This window comes from Sturnira hondurensis, unplaced genomic scaffold (assembly GCF_014824575.4).
Source record: "Sturnira hondurensis isolate 20B ecotype Veracruz unplaced genomic scaffold, ASM1482457v3 Scaffold0017436, whole genome shotgun sequence".
NCBI lineage: Eukaryota > Metazoa > Chordata > Mammalia > Chiroptera > Phyllostomidae > Sturnira > Sturnira hondurensis.
Window position 1 is genome coordinate 15,597,718 of NW_028090067.1, and position 19,765 is coordinate 15,617,482.

Sequence of the window (19,765 nt, forward strand, 5' to 3'; positions counted from 1 at the left end):
TTGCCTTGCGGGCCTCTACGTGCTGGATGTCCTTTTGACGTGACAGGCGGCCTCCCCCAGGGAGGGGCCCCAGAGACAGAGAGGGCGGTGGGGGGGGGCACCATCTCTCGGTGGGTGAATGACACTTTAATAACTCAGTCTTGAAAATGACATCTCACCATTTCTGATGTATTTTATTTGCTCTAAGTCCAGCCCACACCCAACAGGAACTAAGCTCTTCTTCTTTGGGGGAGAAATATCAAAGAATTTGTGGACATATCTTTAAAACCACCACAGCACCATTCCGGGTGGTGTGGTAGGTGCCCAATAAATGACTAGATGTTACACTTGGCTTAGCAGACAAATTCCCTTCTCGGTGAGTCAATTTCTAGGCAGCTTTTGGGTACACCCTGGTTTTATCGGGTGAGAGGAATTTTGGGCTCTACAATGGATTGGGGGTGACATCCAGGAGACCTCTACAAAATGAGGATTCTAATCTTTCATTTTCTATCATGGAACGAAGATTCTTCCAGAGATCTCTGTTGTGCTGGAACCGTCAGGCTAGAGACTCGAGAAGAGGAACACACGCCACCTAACATTCATTGCTCTAGACCGAGGCCCCGCACTTGGTGCATGTCTGCCCAGCTGGGAGGTGGGGTGATCCCGGGGCGGCCCCACCTGGTCTAGGGGGGCAGAGTGTACCCTCTGGGAGGGGCCCCAGCTCCACTCACCCCCAGTGACTTTAAATGCCAAAACAGATGCCACTAAAAATGTACTTATTTCACTCTAGAGTATAACCACCCATTTGGACAAAAGAGGAAAAAAAGCAGAATTAGAAAACAAACAAGCTCTGCAAACCTGATACAACATGGATGACATTTCGTGATGCTCCCCTTCCGTGGCTCCCGTGTGTGGTTTCTGCTTTTGTGCAGTGAGAAGCGGCTGCAGCTGCAACCTCACGTCCTGCTCCCTTCCACTCGACTTGACTACACGTGTCGGTAGTGTGTCGTCTTTCACATTCTACAGTTGAGAGCTGTAAAATACTCATTTGGGTGAGTGTGCCATAGTCGACTTCATAAAGTAGTCCCATTCGTTAGGTACAGGCCAAATGAGTATACTTAGAAATGTTAAACCTTGCTATCTTGGAAATTTCTTTGTTGCTTCTCAAGACTCAGGAAGGTCTTTATCAGAGTGCTTCTTCTCCATCTCTGGTTTCTATTTGGCTTTAAAAAATTCCTCTGGAACTGGTTTTGAAGTATAGCATGAAATGGTCTAAAATGAGATCTGTCTTCTTTCCTGAATTACTAACTCGTTGGTCCGGCATTAGTCCACTGCACACTCCTGCATCATCTTCTCCATTGGTTTTCTTTTGAAAATCCCCTCCTTCTTACTTAGAATAGGGTCTGTTTCTGGCTTCTTATTTAACTGATTTGCCTGTTTTGCACTAGGGACTTCGTAATATTAAAAAGAAATTAATGAAGCCAGGCTTTGGCCAAAGGAGGAACTTGGCCCAGCTGAACAGCGAGAACCGCTGGGTGGGGAGGTGGAGGGAGGAGCCCCAGCAAACGCAGTGATGGTTTCCACGGGAGAAAAGCGTTCCTCTGCTTGAAGCCAACTGCTGATGTAGGAGAACATTGGGGACCTTTGCTCAGCCCTCTCAGCTGAGTGAGAATGGAGCCATGTCTTACTCAACACCAGTAAGGCTGGCTGATAGTTCGATGGAATTAACAATTTGGCAGATGATGAGAAAAGTGGCAGATGCCACGTATCCAAGCGTCAGTAAACTGTTTGTTACAGCACCTCGAACTTTTATGGGAAAGGGGCTCGGCCACTCTCCAGCCGTCAGGGAGGTGAGATACATGTATGACCAGAATTTGGTATTATAGGCATGGTACTAGTTAAAGGATTCATTCAAAAAAAGGTTTTAGAAAGGAAAGGTGGGCTGATGGGCCCAATTTTGGTTTAATTGTAATCTGTACCAATGCCCTGGGATTAGAAAGACACCTTAATTTAGAAGTTTTAGCTGCATGCCAATTTTGCCAAGTATTGTCACGGAGTAAACATCTGCTACAGGCTAAGGCGTCTAGAGTTTCATTGTTCTAACCCTGTAAAAGACTGGAGGGAGAGACGTCTGCAGGCGGGGATCCGGGGCAGGGAAGGGAATTTGGATCTAACCAAGAGAACAATGGCTTTGGAAAAAGCCTGTCCCAGAAAAATGGCTTTGGAGCAAGCCAGCCCAGGTCCTTCAAATTCCGAGTCCTTTACATGAAGGGCCAGCAAGAACCAGAGAGAGCAACCACCTGGGATCCTGGGCCTTGAAAGATGCCAGGATCCCTTTGTGTACGATGCGTTCCCATGGCTCACTCATAAGCAGGACTGAAGTGCCTGATGGGAGGGTAAAGACGGAAACAGGTTCCTGGTGAGGAAGGACAATGGAGAAGAGCCAGACCGGCTAAGGGGACTGGGAACTAAAGTTCGTCATTGTAATCGTGCGAACGCACTTACAAATAAATGTCTCTGCACAAGCTGAGTGGGGCTCTGCTCAAATGGGTGAATCACCTCCTAAGAACCCCCGCCAAAGGACAGTATGGTGCTGGTTTTACAGAACTCGATCTGCCTGAGGCAGGGGGTGTTCAGAGAGTCACAGGGCGAGATGAAAGGAGACAAGAGGCTGAAGGTAAGTCCGCATGTGCAGCCTTGGGAAGGCCGCTCCAGGCTCTGCTACTCAGAGAGGCCTGCTTTGATAAGGTGGCTCATTCTGCCTGGTAACAGCCACAGGGCCTATAACCAGGAGCCCAGCTCCTCCCCCCCACTTTCGGGAAACAGATGGGGACGGTGTGGTGTGGTGTGGTGGGACAGGCTGTAGGGCTACCCAGACAGGGACTCCTGGCTGGGACCCTGGGAGTCACCTAACCTCTCTGAGCTGGTGTCTCCTGGGGGTGGGGAGGGGTACTAGTTCTACCTGCCCTAGATGGTTGAGGGTATTAGAGCTCTTGTTTAAAAGAGCCTGCTACAAATCCTTATGAAGATGATGGGTTTCACCTGAAGGGTGGCGTTTGAGTCTATTTGAAGAGCAGACCAGAAGGGAAAAGGAGCCCTGGGCACTTGATGGAGACAGAACTGAAGCAGCCGGGTGCTCAGCGACTGTTCATTTCAAAGCCCAGCTGTGCAAGCCTGCTCCTATCTGGCAGAGGATGTCCTTCTGTAAGCCCCGCCTCCCAGGCACCTATGGATGCCACAGGAGGGGAGGAGACCGCTGCGTGGCCACTCTTAGCCTTTATGTGCCCTCTGTGTGGCTCTGGTGCAGTCCCTGCAATGGTCTGAGTGGTCTTTGGCAATCACACATCAGTGGGGGTATGAGGCTGTGGGGAAGGAAGGCTGACTGTGGGCCTGGGGTGAGGCGGGGAACCTGGGCATCACAGCTCCTCCTTGTCGCCGTTGAGGGGCTGGACCAGAGGTCCTGGAGCCTGGGGCTGATCTCCTGGCCTGTGGTAGCCAGGCCATTGGCCACTGTCCTGTGTGCGCCTGCCCACGGTGGCATAGTCCTGCAGCAGCCCGCTGTCCACTCTGTGCTGCCGGAGGCTTCTGGTTCCCACCAGCCCCTGCATTCTCAGGTACCCCTGCTGGCAAAAGGGCGGCAGCTTCTGGCGCGTTAGGGCGAACAGGAAACAGGACTCTACAGAAAAGCCAAAGGAGACGAATGAGTCAGGCTGAGAGGTGTGGGGAGGGGTGCAGGAACGAGCTGCCCGGGCCCCAGGGGCCTCCATCCCTGAGCCTGAAGCCGACTTTTCTGGGTATCTCACTCGGACCCGAGTGGCCACGCAACTCAGCCCCTTCAGAGGTTCCAGGAATAGGCTGCCCTGACTGTGGGAAGAAGAAGGCTCCAAAATGAAAGCAAACCACAGAAATGACTCAGCTTCCAGAGGTTGGTTCCAACAGGATGATCTGCCTGGAGTCAGCCTGGGGTGGGGACTCAAGAGCTCAAGAGTGTCCCTTCATTCCATTTTGAGGTCAGAGCTGCCTGCAAAGATTTATTCCCTCAGCAACATCAGAGTTGCAAATGCTGTGTGTAAGCCCTGTTTTCAGCACTGTGGGGGTTATAGACTAAATGGGTGCTCTGGGTAGTGTGGCTCAGTGGATTGAGCACCAGCCTGCAAACCAAAAGATCGCCAGTTCGATTCCTAGTCAGGGCACATGCCTGGGTTGCAGGCCAGGACCCCAGCTGGGGGCATGCAAGAGGCAACTGACTGCACACTGATGTTTCTCTCCCTCTCTTGCCCTCTAAATATAAATAAAATCTTTTAAAATAAAGAAGACAAAACAGGTCCACCCACATCTGTGATTTATCCGTGTCTGCCCCACAGCAGTTGGTGCATAGGTCGAATCTGACCCATCAGGAACTCACGTGGTTACTTATTATTTAGAAATAGGAAGAAACCACCAGAAGAGCTCGAAGTAGCTCCTTCTGGAGAATGAGAACGGGTGAGGAAAAAGCCTTTTTGCCAAGTGTTACATAACTTTGATTTAAAAAGTAGAAAAGATGAAACAGATAGAGGCTCGGTCTTCTGAGGGATTAGAAACAGGAAGGGAAGATGGAGTGGGTGTCAGAAAACCAGCCCGAGCCTTTCATCTCAGAGAGTGGGCATACAGGGGTGGGCACCGTGGGTTTGCAGTTGTTGGTGTGGGAGAAAGGCACGCAGCTTATGCTACCACAATGGCTTTATTAACTCGGAAGAATGTCACCATGCAACTGTACACCCACTTTTGTCCACCTCTGTATTGCAAAGAATGTTGTGAGCTTTCATGGGTGAACAGGCTGCTGCACAAACATGTATTATTCCCCACTTCTGTTCTGACTCACAGCACAGAGGGTCCCTGGCAGAACAGGCGCCGACAATCCTCTCCAAGTGGGGAAGACAGCAGGTGTTGGGGGGAGGACAGCAGACGGACAGCAAGGTGGCCTTTCACAGGCACGGCCTTCTGCAGAGGCCAGGGGCAGGGAAGTCCCTCAGAGCCCGGGGCCAGAACTGGCAGCTGCATGTCAGCTAAGGGGGTGGAGAGAAAGCCCACCATCTGCCAACTGGCCCTTTTCCAGGAAGGATTCTTCCAAGTTCAAGGCAGTGACATACAGTGGTTTGTAATGTTGAGCTGTATGCATGTGGGGAGCAGGAGCCAGGAAGCTAAAGGGCCTGGACGATGCACTGGTAGGAGCCAGACCTCGGGGTGGGCATACAGCCCCTAAGGCGCACTGGCATCTTCGTGGACACCTGAAACCTCAAGACACAGGCGGGGATTTCATAGCTGAGGTTTCTAGACCTCATGTAATTTTGTGTGTAAGCTGGGAGTTTGCAGAATGCTAACTGAATTACCTTGGTTGGAGCCTCTATACATATTTAGGCTACTAATTTAAACTACTGTTTTAAGCCATCTCCCTTAATACATACGTTTTTATTTCAAAGTGTGGCCTGGGGGTGTCACCTGGGGAGGAGATAAGGGCACTGCTCTCTGACCGGCAGGCCACGGCCTGGCTGTCTCTGGCCTGATCGGATGTGAGTAGGACCCTAATAGGTGTTTGCTGAACAGAAAAGCGTGGCTATTCTAGGCATTCGGGGGATAAAAAAGGCAAAATCTTGCCTGTTCCAATCAGTTCTCCTTCTGGATTTTTAGATGTCTCTCCCCAAGTCCCTCTTCGGGTTTGGCTATCGAACTATCTTCCAGTTTACCAATTCTCTCTTCCTCTGTTTAATTCGTTACTATATCTCTATGTTGAGTTTCTAAATGCTAATTTTCCCCATTTCCAGAAGTTTCACATGAATCTTTCTCAAAACTGACCCGTTGGTTGTGTTTTCAGCCATCTCGTTTCCCTGGCGTCACCTCTGTTGGACGGACTCTGTGTCCTCTCCCTGGCCACCCCAGTCCCCACAGTCAGCTTGGTGGGAGCCCGGCCGCGTTTCTGCCGACACTGCCTCCCGGTGGTCTGTGTCCGTGTGTGCTGAGCGACTTGTGCCCGGAAGTTCCAATTCCTGGGACTGGACCTGTGGGAGTTTTCTGAGGCCAGGCTTTAAAGTGTGTCTCCGCACAGAAGGCTCTCAGTCACTTCTGTGGTTTCTGAGCTGCAGTGAACACGTGTGGGTCAGCCCTGAACTCCCACGAGCGAGGCCCAGCGGTTGGGACTGCTTAGGGGCGATTTCTTCCTAGTTGACCCACCCAGGGCTGCAGAACCTGAGTCTCCACCATCTCGTCCTGGGCGTGTTTCTGCCTCCTAGCTTTCCCACTGCGGTCCAGGCCTATTTGACGGTCTCTAAACAGACCTGTCACCCTGCTCCAGCCTCACCTTCCCACCCACAAGTGCTCTCAGCTACCCTGGCCCTACCCGACTGAGGGATAGCAGGCAACCCACACCCGGCTTCGGATTCTGCTTTCCTGAGTATCTGGACCCTGCAAAGCTCCCTTATTTTCCTGCCAGTTCTTCATGAAGGCCGTGTTATTTGGCGTTTCCAGGCGTGCCGCACCGGGAGGGCTTTCTGTGACGCCTAGTCCACCACGCTGCAGGAAACAGGGGTTTGGGCTGGCGTTTCCCGATGTGCATCCCCAAACGTCCCAGGGCAGGACTGATCTGGTCTCTTTCCAACCCCTGGCTCAGTCCCTTTGTTCCTCTGGGAACTCAAGTTACCTGCATAGAAGCTTCGCAGGTCCGTGTCCAAACAGTTCTCCAGGAAGCGCCTCAGAGGTAAAATGTGGTTCACTGGGGCGGTCCAGTCTGTCAAGAAATCCTCCACGATGTGGTGGATGGCCGTGGGGCGAGGCAGGGGCCACTCTGCAGGGCGGAACCTCACGTCCTGCTCTGTGGGGGAGAGGCAGGGCCGAGTTAGAGCCCAGCGGCTGGGCTTCCTCTGCCGGACCCCACGGTGCGGTCCCTGCCCCTGACCCACCGCCTACCTCACTTACCCACACTCGGCCTTCCTGCTACTCCTCGCCCTGGCTGTGGTCAGCTTGTTCAACAGCCACCTCTGAATGTTTGGGAGGTTCGAATGAGGGGGCAGGACTAAACTAGACTTGTCCCTTGTGGTATCAGAGGGCAGGACTAAGACTAATCACTTGAACTTGATGTTTTTTTAAGGCTCACATTCTGAGGTCCATCATGGATACTTCACAACTGGTCTTTCTCTAAAGAGGTCCAGGTCCTACATCTGAGGGGTCTTAGGGGTCATCTAGTCCATCTCCCACCTGTTGTGGATGGCCTTCTGTGTGTCCCTGCCAGAGGGCCCGGGCCGTGGCCTGGCATCCCCGAGCTGGGGAAATCTGACTCTAGGAGGCAACCCATTCCACTTTGGGGCGGCGCTGTCAGCCGCTCCTGCGTTCCTGTCCCCTCTGCCCGCTGATACCACCTCTGCCCTTCGGGGTCCTCCTCCGAGGGACAGCCCTTCCGGATCTGAAGAAGCAGTCGGGCTCCCTAGTGGCTCGTCTCTTGGGAGCTACTCTCTGCTGACATTCTGTATACAGTGCCTCATTTATCCTCGTCCAAGGAGGGAAGGCACTGTTGTTATCCCCATCTGACAGATGAGGAGGCTGAAGCTCAGAGATTAAGAGTGGTCCAAGTTTACACAGCAAGGGCAGGACAGCCCTGGGAGCACTCCCCAGCTGTGCTGTTGTCCACCGCTGCACTCCCGTTAACCCCTTCCGGTTCCTTTCCCTGTTCCTCCCACCAGTCTCCAAGTCTCCCCTTCCCACTCCGTGGTCGGTCCCCTTTGGAGACACACAGCAGGACAGTGTCCCTCTTACTATGTGCTGCCTGGCAGTCACGTCACTCCATGTGTGATCAGAATTTGGGAACATCACTTTTCATTCTCAGACCTTGTGACCCATTTGGCCCCTGGACAGAGTCCCCATGGTCCACTCTGTCAGCTGAGTGTCGTGTGCAGGATTAATGGTGACAGCTCGACACGCAGCAGGGCCCTGGGAGTGCCCACCTCAAGACAGCCCACGTGGGGGGCAGCAGGGACCCAGCTCACCGGTGGGGAGGTGGCTGTAGTAGTAGATGACAGGGTGGAGGAAGTTAGACTGCCAGGCGTCTTCCGTGTGCCCCACGGACCGTTCGTAGAAGAAGACGTCCTTGTCAGGTCCCGAGAAATTTCTGCCGTACTCCATGTTGACGACGAAGAGCCCGTGCCTGGCTTTCCTCCCTGTGATTGCCTCCAGCTGGGCCACCATCTGCACAGGGAACTCCTCCAGGTAGTCGTAGGCTGTGGCATTCCTGGGGATGGGGACAAGTGGGAGGGCGAGCCCTTCAGTGCTGTGGCAGAGGTGAGAGGTGTGTACGTGTGGGCCCATGTGTGCACGCGCCTCCCCTGACCCCAGAAGCGACAATCACACAGTACACAGGCTCTGGTCAGCCTGGACGTCCCATGTTAATACTGCTCACAGCTGAGCCCCGACTCACGTGTGGGGTGGGTGCAGAGAACCGATGACCTGACAAGGCTGTCGGGGAGAGGGGATCCAGGCTGAGGGAGGACTAACAGAAAACCCTGGGGGAGGTGAATGAACACTTTGGTGTGTTCCAGGGACAGGAAGAGGCTGGGGTGGCTGGAGTGGAGTCGAGGGGGAGGGGCAGGCGAGGGGCGTAGGGAGTTCCATGGGGGTAGGTTAAGGAGGGCTTGTGTGTGCTGCGAAGGGAACTTCTGGTTTCATCTGGCCTGAGGGAAAACCCCTGGCCCCTGGAGAGTACTGAGCAGAGATGAATTTGTGTGACTCATGTACTAAAAGGACCCCCCCCACCGCCCCGGCCACCATGGTGAGAGTGGACCACTGCTGCGCCCACGCACATAACAGATGCTGTGGGCCAGACCAAGGGGGTGGTGGCGGAGCTGCCTCGAGGAGGTGGGATTCTAGATACCTTGAAGGCGGAGCCTGAATGTGGGGAAGGGGTGCGAAGGGGTGGGGGGAAGAGTGATGGGAGGCTTCTGTGCTGAGCACCGCTGAATTTCTTGTCCTTAACCTTGGTGTGCTGCTGTGCTCCCTGGCTATGCAGCAGGCTGTTCTTCCTCTGCTTCTCACCTGCCACCTGTCCTCTGAGGTCCTTGCCCTCTAACCCTTCCACAGTTTCCTGCTCAGCGAGGGTTCCTCTATCGCTTGATTGATAAGGAGCCAGCTGGGTCCTGGCCCCAGGGAACTCTTAAGTCACACTGTGTTACAGCTTACTGACAGTCTAACTTCTCTTTACGCCTTCCTACAGTCCTGCAAGGTAGGCGCTACTGTCTCCATTTGGCAGATTAGAGAAAGGCTCAGAGAGGCTAACTGACGTGCTCGAGGTCACACAGATTTACACTCAGGACTGTCTGTCTGTCTGTAGAGCATGTGGTGTTGATTTCACTGGTGGTTTTTCCAGAATAAATCCATCTCCCCTACCCCTACCCCAGGCTTCATCTTAGGAGGGAACCCCTGGGCTCTCCCCAACCTGAAATAGGAAGAGGAGGGGTGTGACGAGTGTTCAGTTAGTGGTGAGGCGGGCAGAGGGGGGAGAGGGGTGGGGGTGGGGGTGGGGGACTCACTCCTTCAATAGCACGACATCAGCCAGCACACTGAACATCTGGTAGAGCCCAGAAGCCTCGTTCACGCGCCGCAGGATGGAGCTGGTCAGCTGTGTGATGGGGTGCTCGGTGGAGGGCCAGGCTGCGCCGTGGTGGCGATGCTCCAGGAGTCGGTGAACAGCGCGCACTGAAATGGCCAGAGGAAGAAAGAGCATGCTGCGCTTGAGAATTTATCTTTTGTGCCCTGGCTGGTGTAGCTCAGTGGATTGAGCATGGGCTGTGAACCAAAGGGTTGCGGTTCACTTCCCAGTCAGGGCACATGCCTGGGATGTGGGCCAGGTCCCCAGTGGGGGCCACGTGAGAGGCAACCACACATTGATGTTTCTCTTCCTCTTTCTCCTTCCCTTCCCCTCTAAAAAAAAAAGAAATAAAATATTTAAAAATTTTATCTTTTGCCATCGGGAGGGATGTAGGCACCCATCAACTTCTCTGAACTCAGCCCACACTGTGTGCGTGACGCCAAGCTGCCCTGAGAGTGTGGTCGGCCAGAGGTGTCTGTAGAGGCGAGAAGGGGGGCGTCTTTGGCTGTACGGAGTCTGCCGCACCAATCGGCTCTGCCTCTGGTATGAAAGCAGCAGCCGAAAACAGCTAAGCGCGGGGCGTGGCTGGGTTGGGTCCCAGGGCAGTGTTCTCCCCCCACCGCCATCTGCACTTGGAAGTCCCAAGGCCATCACTCCACCTGTGGCATGTCACCACAAGACCAGAGCCCTTCCCTGCAACCGCGCCCCTTCCCCTGTCTTCGCCTCTGTCAGACGCCCACATGGGAAAACTGACTGCTCGCTCTTCCCCGCAGCCTAAATCCCATGTCGTCAAATTCTATTTCAAGGTGCTCCACATATTTATGTGAGGGGAGATAAACCTGGGCTGCCACATACCGCTGTCAAATTGGGGCACCACACATAGGCGCCTGCTCCTCCGAAATGCATTAACACAACACTCAAATGCAATAAGGGCAAGGACGCAGACAATTCACGCGACAGGGGACTCCGCAGGCCAGCAGCCACAGCAAGATGCACAGCCTCACTAGACATCTGGCTCTCTGGAGGAAACCGTAGTTAAGCTGAGTTTTGCAAAAGGCTGAGGAATTACATAGCTAGGGGTTTGGGAATGGTGCCCTGACAAAAGGCGCACATATGTGAAGAAACAAAATCTTGAGAGAGCATGGCACCTTGTGAGGCGGGCGAGGGACCAGCCTGGGAAGGCAGGCTGGCGCTGGCCGGGGCAAAGCTCGCCCTGTGGGGATGGGGAGCCACTCAAGGTTTGTAAGTGGAGGAAGGATTGCTTTTTAAAAGAAAGGTTGCTTTGGTGGATACTATGGTGGCTGGATGCGATGGGAAGCCAGAAAAACCAGTGGCAGGAAGACCAGTCAGAAGAGATGTAGAGGCCCCAACCCAGGGAAGTGAGGCTCCAGGGACAGAGAGATGGGGGTGTGGGCGGGGCTTCCTGCCTCTCCGCCTCCGCTGGGGTGGTCTGTGCCCCAGCGTCTTTTATCTCCCGTGGCTTCCCTCTGCCTCAGCTATTTCCTGTCTCCCTTGGGACCTGCTTCTAGCTGAATGATGAGCAAGGTCCTGGCGGAATGGGCTGTGTACAGCCGCCCTGTCCCCCTTGCACATGGGGCCCTCAGCTAGCAGAAGTGTGGCCTGTGTGCCCCAGACTGTTTCTCATTTGCCTGCAGTGGTGCGGTGAGCCGTGAGCCTTCCGTCAGGCAGGTGTGGACCCAAATCCCACCTCTGCCATCCACTGGCTGGGTGCCTTTGAACAAGTTACTCAACTTCTCTGTGCCCCAGTTTCCTTAACTGCAAAATAGAGTTGAACTAACAGAACCTGCCTCATGGGGCTGTTGTGAGGATTAAGTGTGAGCTGGGAAAGGGCAGAGGACAGAGGGAGCAAGTTGGGGGGCAGCGAGTGCCAGGGCAGCGGGTGCAGGGAGGGTAGCGTGCCCTGAGCGATGGAGAGGGTGTCTTACTGGGCAGATTCGGCCGGGGAGCCCCTCTCCCCATTGTGTGTGCATGTGCGTGTGTGCATGTGCGTGTGTGCACATGCATATCAATTTGCAAATATTCTGCGGTACAGACGGCTAACACTCTCCCTGGTATCTGACGGCACACATGAGGTGCAAAAATACTGCCTGGAAATCAACAGTAAAACGGGATTATCTTCCCCTGCCGTGCTGGGAGGGCAGTGAAATGCAAAAATGATCATCAAGACAGTGCTAGGCCTCAAATTAAACACAGAGATGCCAGAGTGCAGGATGCAGGACCTTCACGGTGTTTACGACAGAATTACCTGGCCCACATGACACTCGCGATAAAGCACCCACCCGACAGCCCACCCAGAGGACAGAACATTTACACCCTCAGTACCTAGCGTTCCAAAAAAGAATGAACGTAATCCGATTACAATTCTTACTGAAATATGTTGGTACCCAAAACTGTGTGAGCTGCCTCACAGCTGCACAGTCCCCAGGTATGGCCTTATTTAGTCTCACAACAGCCTGTTGAGGGCAAGAGTTAGCCCCATTCACACCTTGGACTTGGGGGTACCCCCCAGAGGCTTAGAGAGGTGGTGAAGCCTGACCTCAGAGGCCAGCCTGCCCGGGAAGAACCCAGGTTACCATTCCTCAAGCTCAGGGTTCTTACCAGTACTTGGCGCTTCACCTGCACAGGGCAGAGGCACGTAACGTGCCACCCCAGATCATGTGCTTTTATCTGATGCCTTTCCAAACAAATTGTCAGACCGCAGAAACCCCTTGCTATCTGCCCCAGATGCGGAATATGTAACAACTGACTACTAAGGAGCAACCCCTTGATGGCTGCTGGAAATTGCAAGAGTGTTTACTGACCCTGGGGATGGTTCTGTCTGGGCTCACCTGTGTATCGGAACCCATGGATGAAGCCCCCAGCAGATTTCCGGTAATCCACAGAGTGGCTGGCTGTGCCCAGGACAAACAGACCACGGCTTCCTTTGGACTCATAGCTAGCCTTGATCAGTGGGTACTTCTTGCTGAATTCACCCCCTGAAGATAGCCTGAGGGACCTGTGAGCAGAAAGCGTCGTTAACAACATTGCTGCTGTGCATGAAACACTAATTACAGGCCTAGTACTGAGCTAAACGCTTTATATTCCTATTGCATTTAAATCATATCAGGACCCAGGAAGTGGGTACAACCCTCTCCATTGAATAGATGGAGTAACTGTGGCTCAGGGAAAAGATGCAGGTGGTCAGGGCCAAGGTCAGGATTCCAGCCTGACTTGAGGCTGGGCTCTGGGATAAGACTGGGCTCTGTGTGTGATCAGATGGGACAGGAAGGTCTGGTTCAGACCCTCCAGATTCTTGTCCACCTATGCCTTGGCCAGAAGGAAAGTGAGACCCCGGATGGATTCTTTGACCCTAAGCTTTGCCAAGGTGTCAAGGCAACAACGTCTAAAGATGAGGAGCCACACAGCAGTTCTTCAAAATAAAATTATCAATAATTTCAGCAGCTAACATTTTGTTAAGCATATAGTATACGCCAGGTACTTTTCTATATCTATTTCCACAATAGCCCTATTAAAAAAACAACTACGGCTCCCATTTAGATGAGACACTGGGGCCAAGCATGACTGGTAACTTTCTCAGAGCCCACAGGTTTGGTAAGAGAATCACGGATCGACCCCTGAGCCCGGGCTCCTGGCCACCACACTGCCTATCAGCAAATTCAACCCTGGTTCTTGCCTTCCCATCTCTCGGTGCAGGATCACAACACACCCAACAGATGAAGACTCACTGCTGCTGCTGCTCCAGTAGGGAGGGTCAGTGCCACTGGGACCCTTCTCGGCAGACAGGGAGCTTGTTCCTGGGCGGGAAACTGGGCAGCATCTGCACCCGGGCCGAGGGGGGGAGCCCTAAAAGTGCCGGTGCTGGCACTGATACCAGTGGTGCTGGCATCACCGCCCCCCCAGGGCGGTCTCAGAGGGGTTTGCCATGGATCCCAGCTCCTCCCAGACTTGGACTCACTCATTGAAAATGGAGAAGTCAAAGTTCCAGCCCAGGCAGCGGATGACCCGGTCGTAGGCCACACGCATGGCAAAGTTGTCATTGTCATCCTGGGGGAGGGTGATGGCTTCGGCACTCTGGTTGCTCTCCTCCACATAGAACCTCAGGGTGATGTGGAACTTGCCCTTGCGGTCCTTCACCACAGCCAGATCCGCCAGGTCAGACTCCAGCAACCCGTCCAGGGACTTCAGCTGGTAGGTGTCCAGCAGGCCGTTGTTGACGGCCCTGGGGCCCACAGGACATAACAGGAGAGAGAGAGGAGTCTGTGTTGGGTGCAAGGAGACTCAGAGGCAGAGATGGTCAGTCCCGATGGGGTCAGGAAGGGCTTCAGAGGGGCTGGAGCACAGCCCATACTAGCCGCAGCCATGTGCCATACCTGAGGTCTCCCACGTAGTGTGTGGCCCAGGAAAGCCGGACTCGGGAGCGGCTTAGCATGTGGATAAAATTGGTGACACCCAAGATGTTCTCTGAAGTTTCAAAGGCTGAATTCCCTCGGCCCAGGATCAGCACATTCTGACCCACAAAGTCCCTGGGGTCCACGGACACAGACTCGTAACCCTCCACATATTCGGAGCCGGGGAAGTCCACCAGGTTAGGGACTGACAAACCGGTTGCGACAAGAAGGACACTGCAGGTGGGGGACAAAGGGAAGTTGACTTAGTCTCTAAGCTGTAAGACACTAAGTGAAAATCACTCTTTGGACCTGCCACCTGGCTTGCCCACATGATCCAGACTGCTGGCTCCTAAAAGGAAACAGGACACTCACTCATTCATTCATTCACTCACTCACTCACTGACCAATCCCAGTGAATGTGAGACTGCCCCCACCCCTCACTGAGCTCACTCCTGCGAACACAGTTTCTTTCCTTCAGCCCTCACTGGGATTATACCGAATATGAGAATTAATTTGACGGACAGGAGAAGGTGGCACCATAAAAAATCAAGTAATTCATCCAATTCTAAACACGCAGTCAGACCAAGTATCACCCTCAGTGAGAGAAATGAGACTTTTCGTTTCACTTTCCTGTTTTTGACTTGCTTGGCAGACGTAGACATCTGCTGCGAGTAATTCTCTACCAGGCTCTGTACGGTTTTATGCATCATCTTTCTGCTCAAAGCAGCCCTCACTGGTGTTATATGGCCAGCTTTACAGGTGAGGAGACACAGTCCACAGCCAGTGTCCAAAGCTCCTGAGACAGCAGAGCCAGACTCTGACCCCAGATCAGCCCGATTCGGAAGCCCTGCTCTTTTTATCGGGGGGGTCTGCAGGGCTGTGGTGGGCAGCTGGGGAACTGGATCCTGCCACACTGCAGAATGATTTGATCACAGGGTGGTTTCAACAATCAGACTGTTTGGCCTAGAGAAGGGGCATGTGCAGCCCCTGTCACACCGTTGTCTCAACTCTTGTCCATTCTGCTTAAATCTGACTCCCCTACCCCGTAGCACGGCTGTTTAAATGCAAGAGTCCAAAGCGGCTCATCCCTTCTTTCCCTGGGTCCACGGACCAGCAAAAGACGGGATGATGAACTCTGAGCACCTGCCGGGAGCCAGGTGCTTGGCTAATGACCAGGAAGTGAGAGGCATGCTGATGCAGCGGAAGGAACACAGGCTGCAGGGTCAGTAAGATATGAACTCAAAATGCAGCTATGCCACTTAAAAAGCTGTGTGACACAGCACCAGTTACTCAAAGTCTCTGAGCCTCAGGTCTTCTTCTGTAAAATGGGTATCAGTGAGCCTCTCCCATAGGGTTCTGGTGAGAATAAAACAAGTGCAGTTTCGTTTGGGACTCTGAATTTCGGCTGTCTGCACGACACTGAGCTAAAACTCAATGCCAGAAGCCCGGACTGTAGGGCCGTCTCCCTCATGTGCAGTTTTGAAGTCCCACTGAGTCCCTCTAACACTTGCCAGAGCCAGCGTTTCTCAGGATGTATTCTGGGGGACACTCATTCTCGAAGATGTTCTACAAAAAGGGTTCTGTGGGTACATAGGCTTAGGCCAGGGGTGTCAAATTCATTTTCACGAGGGGCCACATCAGCCTGTGATTGCCTTCAAAGGGCCGAATGTCATTTTAGGACTGTATAAATGTAACCACTCCTTAACAGTTAAGCGAAAGCTTGGCGCTGCTGCTGCTGGGTAGAAACAAGGGGCCAGCCGGATGAAACAAGGTGGAGGGCGAGGTTTGGCACCTGTGGCTTAGGCAATGCGAAATCCCCAGCATTCTTGGAGAGCAGCGGTGAATATGAAGCTATTAGAATGACAAATCCTGGAGGAAAGAATTGGTAGTATTTGCCAAACATATTTGAGCACATTTTTTTTAGGACACAAGTGGGAAATGGTGGTTAAGCTAAACCTCTTAGCCCTGAATTCAGTGGGAGCAAGAAGCGGCAGACTTCTCATTCCCCCCACCCCAACTAGACAACCATGAACTGTCAGTTCCTCCTGGAAAGGGCCCGGTTTCAGCAGGTGAATTCTGGGACCCCGTTCCTTACCTGCATTGGTATGTCTGACCCCTCTGGTCAGTCAGGATGAAATAATGGCCATTCCAGGCCTGCCGATCCTTCTCCAGAGTGACGTGGGCAATGGTTGTGTTGTAGAGCACGTGCAGCCCTAGCCTGGCCGCAAAGTCGCCCAGGTAGCGCACCATGTCGCTGGCATCCGGGAAGTAGGCGTCGGAGTAATGTCTGAAGAGCAGCCGGGGATCGTGGCTGAGCAGAGAGTTCCAGTCGTGGCGGAGGTTGAACTCGGCGTTGGCTCTGCCTGTGTACCGCTTGTTGATGCTGATGAGCTTGCGGTGCCGGGGGTAGCGCGTGAAGAAGCTCCCTGGCTCCGCGGCGCGTTCGAACACCATGTAGTCCCTCCCTGCCCGCTGCAGGAAGTAGGCCATTTGTAGGCCCGCGGGCCCGGCGCCCAAGACACAGTAGTCCCGGTGTGGGGGTGTGAAGGCCTTAGCAGGGTACAGGGTGAGAGCCGGATACAGGGCGATGGTTAGGAGCAGCCCTGGGGGACCCCACACCGGGGTCAAGGCGGAGAGGCCCATTCTGCGGCAAACCAGGTGAGTGTGGCCTGGGCCTAGGATGGCCTGAGGCCCCAGGTAATGAGTGAGGATGGGGCCTAGAAAGAGGCAGAGGCTTGCCTGAGCGCTCGCTGCTATCTGGGGAGGAGGCGGGACCAGAACCCAAGCCCTTCCAAGCTCATTAGCTAGGAAGCGTTTCCAGCTTGGATCTGGAGCTCCCTCCAGGAACCCCTAGCTCCTCCATCCCCTTCCGGGGCACCAGCCCTCTTATTGCCATGGTGGTAAGAAGGTGGGTGCTCCCGCATTTTCCCCCTAATTTGAGGTACCTTCAACACCCTTTGGAACCCTCCGCAGACTAGAGGAGCCTCTAGGGGTATTAAGTCTCTTTGGCCACGCCCCAGCTCTCCGACTGGAGCCTGAAGGAGGTGTGGCCTGTACAGACCCCAACCCAAGTCTGGTGTCCGGGATTCTTCGGTCACGAGACGAGATGCCCAGCACACCTGCCGCCACGCGGGCGCGAGGCCGTCCTCCTGCGGGCGCGCCCTCTCTCGGATCCGCTCCCCGCGCGTGCGCGGTGCCCACGCCCGCAGCTCGGGCCTCCCTGGCCGACAGACCCTCTCCCCTTCCCAGCGTTCGCACCTCGCAGCGGCTCCGCAGACAGCGCGCAGAGTGAGGCCCCGGTGGGCCGAGCGGGCTGGCGCCGCGAAGACCGCCCCGCCTCCTGCCCGGCCAACGGCGGGGGGCGGGGTCACGTGCGCGGCGCGCAGCACGCCGGGCGGTGGGCCTGCAGTGGTCCTCAGGCCGCGCCGGAGGGGCTCGCAAGTGCGGCCCTCGGGGCTGCGGCTGGGGCTGCGGGAGGGAGCGGGAGAGTTGATTCTAGCACCTGTGCGGGGATCTTGTTTGCACCCAGTGCTTTTTCACTTGTGAGCGAGGCGCGGGAGATTGTTTTTGGAGGTAATTCCAGCTCTTACACTCCCATTAATATAAGCAAAGACTAGTTGCCTACCCAGATTCCAGGGCCTGGAAACCAAGTTGGTGAAGCCAGGACAAACCAATTAACTAGTGTTTGCCAGTGTGGACTAGGAAGGGATTCTACTGAAAGTGACCTCACAGACTGATCTGATAAATTCCTAACTGTGAGTCAGGGTAAGCAGTCATACCCCAGGCATTTAAGTTTTTTAGTAAAAGGTTTATCTTTGCCTTAGGCAAGTCCTGCCCATTATTCCTGTGCACCTAGGTTAGCACACCTTTGAAAGACCTGTGTTCAGACCCCTCAAGCGAAACCGCCTTCCAGAGTCCTTTTAACTCCTCTGGTGAGCCCGCCTTACTCCCACCTTCCTGTAATCTTCCTGTCCGTCCCCATCTCAACACCAAACACATAGAAGCTGCAAACTCATTCCGAGAAGCATTTTTCTCCGACTGTTGAGATCTCGCTTCCAGGCATATTGTTTGGCTCAAATAATTCTTCAGAGGTTTGGAAGTTGTTACCTGGACATGACGGTGATTCAGTCTATTCGATGATTCACTCTATTGTTTATTAAGAAACATTCTTGACTGACTTGATCTTGCGCCAACTGTGAGGTAGTCAATGATCCTGTTTCCAACTTTGTAGCCACTGGCCAAAACCTCCATAGGTTTGGGGTGATTTACATAAGATCACACACAAAGTGGAGCCTGAAATTAAGTCTCCTTTTTAACATACTCTATTATGAGCTCTTTGCAAAATGTTTTTATTCACTCATGAGTCACATTGTAAACAAAGTGGCCTATGATAGGCCAGTATAAAGACACGTAAACCCACTGCTAACACACGGCAGCGGTGTGGCTGGAGTGGAGGCAGCGTGGATGGCAGGAGGATGCTGAACTGCCATTCAAGGGAACTGGAGGACCGCAGCTGGCCTTGCTGAGGTGGAGTGTGGGTCCTGCATGAGATTGCATACTTGAACCCAGAACCAAGTAGGGAATTCATCAAAAGGATTTATGAAAAATAGGGCGGCCTTCTGCACACACTGAACCAGACTAAAATGGAGGGCCAATTTACAGAAGTAAAGAGGAAGTTAGGGGTGGGGAACAGTCACCACCAAAGAGCTCTTCCAGTATAGGGCGTGGTAAGCCCTATAAACCCCAGCTCCTCCTACAGACCCTGACTGATCATGGTAGAAACTGTCAGGATTTTTATCAAGATTTACATGGGTAGAACATGGTAGAGCATTTATGAGTATAGGAACCTTCAAGAAGCATTAAGGAGTGCAGCGAAACAGCTGGAGGTTCTCATGGAAGGGCAGCCAAGCCTAGTATGGGATGAACTTGAGTCTCTAGCTTTGCATGGCTGGAGCTTCTTTTCATTAAAAATAGTAGCTGGTGTCCTGACGGGTGTGGCTCAGTGGGTTGGGCAGCATGGCATATACTGAAAGGCCATGGGTTTGATTACTGGTCAGGGCACATGACTGGGCTGCAGGCCAGGTCCCTGGCTGGGGGCAGGTTACAGCCAAGTGATTAATGTTTCTCTCCCTTTCTTCCTCCCCCTCTCTAAAAACAAATAAAATCTTAAAGTAGTTGAGACCTGGCGAGGTAGCTTAGTTGGTTAGAGTGTCATCCAGGTATGCCAAAGTTGTGGGTTTGATCCCAGGGTGAGGCACATACAAGCAGCAACCAGTGAATGTATAGGTAAGTGGAACAACGAATTGATGTTTCTCTAAAAATCAACTTAAAAAAAAAGTAGCTAAAACCTCTCTAGTCTTCCTGACCTCTCAGACCAGAGGCCACTAACAATGTCACTTACCTGTAATTTTCACACCCTGTGTCAGCATCAGAGAAAAGCGCCATTAGAGCAGAAATGACCTTACTATGATGACCTCAGTGCCTTCTCCAATATGAGCACTTTTTAAATTGTAATGCTATGTCTTTTATTTATTTACTTTTAGAGAGAGGGGAAGGGAGAAAGAGAGGGAGAACACTGATCCATCAGTTGCCTCCTGTATGCCCCCAACTGGGGACCTGGCCCACAACCCAGGCATGTGCCCTGACTGGGAATGAGCCAGTGACCTTTCAGTTCGCAGGCCCGGGCTCAATCCCCTGAGCCACACCAGCCAGGGCAGGCAAAATACCTAACCAAAAATGAAGTAGGGAGGTCTACTTAGCAGTTGTGAAG

General features: G+C 53.4%; 1 protein-coding gene across 1 annotated transcript; it reads right to left on the bottom strand.

Annotated features, from left to right (window-relative positions):
• Window positions 1–1,055: 1,055 nt before the first annotated feature.
• FOXRED2 (FAD dependent oxidoreductase domain containing 2) lies at window positions 1,056–17,379 on the bottom strand. The gene is made up of 8 exons (XM_037068176.1): window positions 16,091–17,379; window positions 13,978–14,229; window positions 13,563–13,826; window positions 12,436–12,602; window positions 9,528–9,693; window positions 7,992–8,233; window positions 6,653–6,823; window positions 1,056–3,655 (listed from the first exon to the last, which is right to left on the bottom strand). Exons 1-8 carry the CDS (start codon window positions 16,636–16,638, stop codon window positions 3,396–3,398), a joined length of 2,070 nt encoding a protein of 689 aa, XP_036924071.1. The 5' UTR covers window positions 16,639–17,379; the 3' UTR covers window positions 1,056–3,395.
• Window positions 17,380–19,765: the final 2,386 nt, after the last annotated feature.

Coding starts and splice junctions, on each gene's coding strand:
- FOXRED2 (XM_037068176.1), bottom strand. CDS start 16,638: ATGGGCCTCTCCGCCTTGACCCCGGTGTGGGGTCCCCCAGGGCTGCTC. Junction 8,234..9,527: donor GATGTCGTGCTATTGAAGGA/GTGAGTCCCCCA, acceptor CCCCATCCCCAG/GAATGCCACAGCCTACGACT. Junction 3,656..6,652: donor CCTGCGAAGCTTCTATGCAG/GTAACTTGAGTT, acceptor GCTTTTCTGTAG/AGTCCTGTTTCCTGTTCGCC.